Source organism: Galeopterus variegatus, unplaced genomic scaffold (genome assembly GCF_000696425.1).
Source record: "Galeopterus variegatus unplaced genomic scaffold, G_variegatus-3.0.2 Scaffold2839, whole genome shotgun sequence".
Taxonomy (NCBI): Eukaryota; Metazoa; Chordata; class Mammalia; order Dermoptera; family Cynocephalidae; genus Galeopterus; species Galeopterus variegatus.
The window spans coordinates 43,461-50,823 of NW_007728950.1; the positions used below are offsets into that span (position 1 = coordinate 43,461).

The following is a 7,363-nucleotide window of genomic DNA, read 5'->3' on the forward strand; positions in this document are numbered from 1 at the left end:
GTGTTGGGGGCAGTGGATGGGGGACAGTGTTGGGGACAGTGTTGGTGGCAGTGTTGGGGGGCAGTGGACGGGGGGTAGTGTTGGGGCAGTGGATGGGGACAGTGTTGGGGGCAGCATATGGCAGCAGTGAATGGGTGGGTGCCAGGTTGGGGAGTGGGGAGCTGGGGACCTGTCCCCTCTTGGTTGGGGCGGTGAGTCTGAGAGGCGCACTGACACCTATGTCAGGACCTTGCGTCGTAGCTGGACACGTGCGTCTGGAGTTGGGGAGAGGGAAGGGGCTGTGAACGTGAACTTGGGAGTCTGACGTGCTGCGAACCCCTAGGGCTTTTCTGTTGATCTTTGTCCACACTTGAGAGCGTAATGGCTTCTGTGCCTGCCTTTATGTGCATTTCTTCGGTGGCTGAAGAAGCTGAGCACTGTCACGTACGTACTGGCCCCTGCGTGTCTCGCTTCACAGCTGCAGGAAAGAGATTGCGTTGAGAAAAGAGAAAAACAAGGAGCCTGTGTCAGACGAGCGCCTGCCCGTGCCGAGAGAGCGGGCGCCTCCGGGCCAGCTCCCGGGGATGAAGCGTCTCGTAGCCAAGGACAAGGTGAGTGTGCCCGGCGCACGGCCCGCGGGTGCTGGGGACAGGCTGCTGTGGGGTCGCAGCTCGAGCAGCCGGCCAGAGTTACTGTGCACAAACGCCTGTGCCGGGTTTCGTGGAAATCCACAGACCCATCCCGGCGAGGCCCTGGGATGCCCCAGGGAGGATGAACTTGACGTGCAGTGCAGACCACCTCAGGAGGGGCTGCCAGGGGCCCACACGGCGACTGAGGGAAGGTGAGGCTGGGGGCAGCCACGAGGGGGCTCCCCATGGAGCAGAGCTGGCCTCTGGACGCCCTGATCACTAACTGGTTGTCCCTGCAGACCACAGGGGCCCACCCCTTATGGGATTGCCCTTAAAGGCAGGCACCCATCCCAACCGCCACAGTCTTACTCAAAGAACACTGGTACCGGGGGTGCCCCCAAAGTCACGGCTTTGTGAGGCATGGCAGGAAGACGCTGGGATCTCAGAGTGTGCAGGCTCTTCAGCAGGCCAGGGCTTGGCCTGCCACCCAAGTCCAGGATGGCAAGGGTCAGTCGTGCACCTTGCTGAGCTGTAAAAGCTCGGTGGCCTGTCCCACGCCGGACAGGGTGTTGCTTGATACCAAGAGAGAGGGAGAGAGTGAGCCGTGTCAGGGAGGCTGGTGGTGGCTTGGCTGGGTGTGAGGGATAAGTAAGAAGAGACAGGAGTCCAGGACGCGTGACGTTTGTCAGGAGCAAAACAGGCGGGGTCCTGAGGCCTGAGCTTGGCAGTGCACCTGGGACCTACGGGTTGTCCTCTGTGCCGCAGGGCTGTTGAGGACCCTTGGTGGCAGCCCAGCTTCCTGTGTGTGTGCAGTCACCTGCCTCCTTTAACAGAACATATCGAGGGGACACAGACGTGGGACAGTGGTGGCTCAGGACTGTGGTCTCTTACAGATTTTGAAAATAAATGGAGAGACCGGGAGGGACCTCGACGGAACCTGCTTTCCCCAGCTGTGGATGCTCAAAGCAGAGGTCCTGCTGGAGATGGACCTGCACCAGCCCGCACGGCTGCTCCTGGCAGAAGCTCACCTGGCCTTCCAGGTGAGGAGCCCCTCCCAGTGCATCACCATCCAGAGCAGGTCCCCCTTACCTGTGCACAGAGAGAGGCTTCTGTCTGTGGAAGAGGAACCTGCCGTTCTGAAGCTTGCTTTGTACCTGTCCGTCCTAGAAAATCCACTTGGTTCTCTTTCATGGGTTCAATTCTCTGTGGAAAGTCTGTCTCTCAAATCCTTTGTCCATCTTTTCCTCTGTTTGCTTGAACTTATGAATCACAGCTTGTTAAAGTCCCTGTTTCCAGTAACTGCTTTGGGTCTGTTTCTGCCGCCCCTTTTTTCTCTTGGATCTCAGAGGTTTGGTTCTGTCCTCGAGCTTTCCTCTTAACTNCTCTCAAATCCTTTGTCCATCTTTTCCTCTGTTTGCTTGAACTTATGAATCACAGCTTGTTAAAGTCCCTGTTTCCAGTAACTGCTTTGGGTCTGTTTCTGCCACCCCTTTTTTCTCTTGGATCTCAGAGGTTTGGTTCTGTCCTCGAGCTTTCCTCTTAACTTCTTTCTTTTCGATGCTGTATGTGGAAGATGAAAGCTTGGAGGGCTGCTGGGTGGTGCCTTCCACCAGAGCACAGTGGTCTGTTCTAGAAGGCAGGTCATGTGTAGGGCCACTGTGGTCCAGGTGACCTCCGTCTAGCCTTGTCTTTGTCCCGTCTGTTCTCCTCAGCCAGTGGGCTCTGGCTTCCCTCTTGAGTTCTGCTGTCCCACCGATGGCTGCCCTCAGGGAAAATCTAGGATGGATGGAAAATCCAGCACAAAGGGAAGCCCAGTTCCTGCCAGTGTCGACTGCTCTCCAGGCTCACCTCCAGACACACGCTGTATCTTCTGTCCAGATATTAGCCTTTCCTTCATTAAGAGGGTGAGGCAGAGCTACACAGCCAGACAGCCTGTCCCTTGTTTTAAAGAAGACTTCCCCCCCACCACCAAAAAAAAGACCTCGTAATGGTATAAAAATTTAGTGACATCCACCCAAGCCTAGTGAGGTTCAGACTCCATCTCAGGCAGCAGGGACAAGTGTGTGCAGATCTCAGGACCAGGGAAAGGTGTGTGCAGGTCTCAGGCAGCTGGCACAGGTGTGTGTAGGTATCAGGCAGGGGACAGGTGCGCAGATCTCAGGAAGGGACAGGTGTGTGCAGGTCTCAGGCAGGCAGACAGGTATGTGTGGGTCTCAGGCAAGAACAAGTGCATGCAGGTCTCGGGCAGCTGGCACAGGTGTGTGCAGGTCTCAGGCAGGGGACAGGTGTGTGCAGGTCTCAGGCAGGGGACAGGGGTGTGCAGGGCTCGGGCAGGGGGACAGGCGGGCAGATCTCAGGCAGGGGGACAGGTGTGTGCCAACCAGAATTGAGAGGAGCCTCTCCCCAGTTGGACCGAGACCACTGTGGCCAGCTGGGGAGGGGAGAGAGGCCCGATGGGACATGCATGGGCGCCACACTCTGCAGGCCACAGTCTCGGCCCTGGGAGACAGTGGCCTCTCCTGAGACAAAGGGAGCACAGGGTGGAAGAGCTCTGGGCCACGAGCATCAGCCCCAGTGCAGGCAGGAGGATGCAGAAGGAAGCGGGAGGCGTGAGGCCCCAGACTTGGGACAGGAGCAAGGCTGGTGAGGGACGGGGACTCGGAGAGGCTCCCATGGGACCTAGCGCACATCCTGGGCCTAGTGCGGCCCTGGTTCCCAGTCCCCAGGACAGTTGGGACGATGTCAGCCTGGTGCACATGCGGCCTGCGGCCACCTCCGTTCCTGCCATTGCTGTGTGGCCATGATGCTTCATCTTGCCCAAAACAGGTCTCCTAGCCCCCGCGTCCGTCCCCAGCCTTCCCCATCGGCTCGGCCCCTCCGCCCCTCCCAGCTAAACCCAGACCCTTAATGCACTGCAGCGCGCCTGCTCCCCGGCCAGCGGTGACTGCTGAGCCCAAGTGTGCGGACCGTGTTCTGCCCTGTCCCCTTCCTTCCTGGCTGCTGGCACCCCTCCCCCACTCTCTCTGGCTCCCTTCTCTCTCGCACCCTCCGCACTCCCAGCCCCCAATGTCTGCATCTCTTGGGTTTCTGCCCACCCCTTGGCTCTCTCCCTGGGACGCAGGCCCCATGACCCAGTGACTAATCAGCTGAGGCCGCCTCCTCTGGGTGTCCACAGGAGCTGGTCACTCTTGCTGTCGCCTCCTCAGAACACAGCTCTGCCTCCTTGCACACAAGTGTCCACACCAGAAAGCCTGGTGCTGGCCTCACCCTGCACTGCGCCACCCACTCTCCAGTGCTCCAGCCCCGGGCCTGGCCCTGTTCAGCCTCCGCAGCCCCTCCTCTCAATGGGACGCTCACCCTGGCTGGGCTGCTGGCGCCCTGCAGCGCCCCTGACCAGGCCGCCAGGGGCCGGCTCTGCTTGGGCCTCATTCAGCCACGTGCTGGCCTCGCTGCCTGAGCCCAGCCTCCTGGGCCTCTGCCTCAGCCCTTGGAGCCCTGCACTGTCCTGCCGGCTTGGCCGAGAGGCCAGAAGTGCTCTTCTGCAGAGACGCCCCCACCTTCCCACCCCAAGCCACCCCCAACTGCCCAGTGGGCTGCTGTGGACCCCAGCCCTGTGTACACACTCTCCGCGGTGCAGGCTGTGGCTTCCAGGAGGGACCTGCGTCGGGCCTGGCCCTGTCTCTCCTGGTGGACAGCATCCCCTCCCCCTTCCTGGGCACACTGAAATGTGTGGAGTGGTCAGAGGACAACAGAGCTCCTCACAGATCCTGTGCGGGGCCTGTGCCCAGCCGCTCCCCTCTGTCCCAGCCTGGCCACGTCCTGTCTCCTCTGTCCACACAAGCAGCTGGGGCTTCCGGTTGGGCCCAGGACGTGACATCCCGGCCTTCTTGCCTCCTCCGTGGACAGCGCCAGTCAGCACATGGCTGTGACCAGCTGTCACCAACTCCACTCCCTCCATGCAACATGCTCCTTTGTTGTTAACAATTTTTAAATTTTAAACGATTTTTTGAAATTGTTTAAACTGTCTTAAAATTGCCCCATCTTTTCTGGCATTTACCATGAGGCCTCCAGAGAAGCCTCTGGAGCACGACAGGAAGGGGGCTTCAGCATCAGCGCTGGCAGGACAGGGGAGAGCTGACACGTGGGGAGCCCAGAGGGGACCGCTCGTCCTGCTGCAGCAGGCGCCTGGGCTCGGGTGGGCTCCCGTCCATCCCGGGTGGTGACCACCTCTCCCCGAGGCCAGAGCCAGCCGGAAGCGCTGGAGCCGGTGCCGGAGGAAAGGCGCTAGGCCGTTCCGTTGCAGGCTCTGCGGGGCTGTTACCGTGGTCTCCAAGCCCCCGAAGTGGGTCCCTGAAGTGGGTCCCCACACACAGGTGTCGCTCCTGAGAGCAAATAGGAGGCCTCGGCCTTCAGCTGCCAGAGAAGCCCCAGGTTCCTCTCCCCCACCGGATCGCCCCCTCCTCACCTGTCTGTCTCCACCCCTCCCCCTCCCTCCCTCCGTCTGTCTGTGTCTGTCTCTGTCCACCTCTCTTCCCACACCCCATCTCCGTGCACGTATCTTATTCTATGTACCCGGAGGCATATACATCCATATCTACCTCTACATCTTTTTCAGGAGCTTGATGACCCTTTTGCAGAGTCACAATGCCTGTTGCTTCTAGCACAGTTGGCCAACAAGGAAAAAAACCACGGACAAGCGAGGACACTGGTGGAGCGGGCCCAGCGCCTGGGTGGGACCGAGGAGTTGTGGTACAATTCAGCCCTGACGCTGGCGGAGACGCTCCTGTCCACGGAAGAGGAGGGGCGAGAAATCACGGTGAGGACACGTGGCAGACGCCTGTGCTCAGCAGAGGGGACGCCGTGGGGCTCTGAGCGACACATGCATAGTAACATCAGTGCTGGTGTCATCCCAGGTCTGCCACCTTTTCCAAAAACTCATAGATGCCTTTGAGGTTCTCAAGAAAGAAAGACCTAACAGGATGCCCATGCTGGAATTCTTCACCACAGACCTGGAAGCCAGGTAGATTTCTATAAGAAAAACTGTTCATTCACATCCAAGTTGTGGTTTACCTTCTTCCATCTGTTAAGTTTTATGCTGTCACGTGATGGGGCCACACACCCGCCTCCCCCACAGAGCTCCAGAAAACTCCAGAAGTGCCCTACACTTCCGCAGCCCCCCTGGGAAGCAAGCCTTCCGTCCACACGTCTTGCTGACTGACTTAGGAAGGTGACCCCGGGGCCCTAGGGGGAGCATAACAAATTGTTTCCTCTAGGTGTGTGGCTGCATTAGCATAAATGTAGATAGCGTCTTTTCTTATAGCTTTTGAAAAGCCTTTGTCTCAGGCACGTCCCCTACGATAGCTTATCTGGGACATCTCTCTTCTTCGGAAACAGAATTGCAGACTCCACTTTAACTGGCTTGTCAGAGAACCAGCTTTGGGTTTACTGACCACAGCAAGAGGGAATTTAGTCTTATTCTGGTTTTCTTTATTTTCTGCTTCCCCTTCGTGAGGGTCTTTCTGTGCTGGTGAGGGGCTGCTCACACTGTCCCAAGCTGAGCGCGGGGGTCCTTGAGCTGAGCGTGAGGTCCTTGAGCTGAGCGCGGGGTCCTTGAGCTGAGCGTCTGTCCCCTTTTCCTCGTGCTCCTCTGAGCTCCACTCGGCAGCACTCGCAGGCCTGGTGTTTACAGTTTGTCACTTTAGTGTGGCTATCTTTTCTACTCGTGAGTCATTTAGGAAAGTTTTTGAATTCGGGAGTGGGTCTTGTTAATTTCCACTTTTTCGCACTGTGATCAGTGCATGTGGCCTGTTTGGTTTCCAGTTTTTGAGAAATGTCCTGCAGGTGTTTCTTCCAGCATCCATGGGTGAGCACTAGAGAGAATGGCAGTAGCCAAACTTGAGAGGTGACACAGTCCCAGGGTTTTTGACTCAGTGGCCTCAGCAGCCACTGAGGAGGAGTCTGTCCCACCAGGTGCGTGAGCCTGCAGATCACAGTCGCCCAGGAGGCAGCGGACAGCGAGCCTCCTGATGGCTGCTTTTTACTGAAAGGGATGGATGACACCTTGATGAAAATTGAGGAAAAGTTCATCAACTGTGGCTACAGAGAGAACTGTGTTGATATAAAACTAGAGCGTGCAAAGATCAAGAGGTAAGGGCTCGCTGCAGGCACTGCCGGGCGGTGGAGGAGCCACCCACAGGGCAGGGCGGGCCGGCGTTCGCCTTGCACAGCTCTGCTTTACCCCAAGTCCCACACACGACGCCTCCTACGCAGCTGCAGCCCCACGGGCTGCTCAGACCCTTCTCCCTGGGCAGCCTCCTCCCCGCTGCAGCTTGGCCCTCCTGTCTGGGCCACACACCTGGCTTTTGTCCGCAGTCCCGGGCCTTGTGGCTGCCCACCCCTCTCGGGGACACCCGTGCAGGGATCTGCAGCCTTCGTGAGTATCCTCCAGCCCATGGCTCCTCCTGGCTCCCGCCTGCCCTTTCGACACCCACACACATCCCCCCACCACCGTGCGGACATGCACAGTCACGCCTCACAGCCCCCCTCTGACACACGGCACTGCCCCCACTCCACATCATCCACAGGCCACACACACACACACCCTGAGCACACTCCACGTGGCTCTGACCTCAGCTCCAGCAGGACTGTCGCTTGCCCCTCCATTGCTTGCCCCATGCCAGCTGCTCTCCCAGCTACAGGGCAGGCACAGCCACCACCCCCTTCTGGCAAAGACTCGGTGAAGGCCCTCCCCTCAC

General features: G+C 58.8%; 1 protein-coding gene across 1 annotated transcript in view; it reads left to right on the forward strand.

Moving 5' to 3' along the window:
* The window catches only part of CFAP46 (cilia and flagella associated protein 46), a gene marked incomplete at its 5' end in the record, with an annotated part of 94,385 nt that overhangs the window by 41,082 nt on the left and 45,940 nt on the right, over window positions 1–7,363 (forward strand). The window contains 5 exons of the mRNA XM_008583148.1: window positions 458–590; window positions 1,502–1,648; window positions 5,224–5,424; window positions 5,522–5,628; window positions 6,579–6,755. Of these exons, the coding sequence (XP_008581370.1) occupies window positions 458–590; window positions 1,502–1,648; window positions 5,224–5,424; window positions 5,522–5,628; window positions 6,579–6,755 (765 nt within the window). The remainder of the gene's footprint in view (window positions 1–457; window positions 591–1,501; window positions 1,649–5,223; window positions 5,425–5,521; window positions 5,629–6,578; window positions 6,756–7,363) is intronic.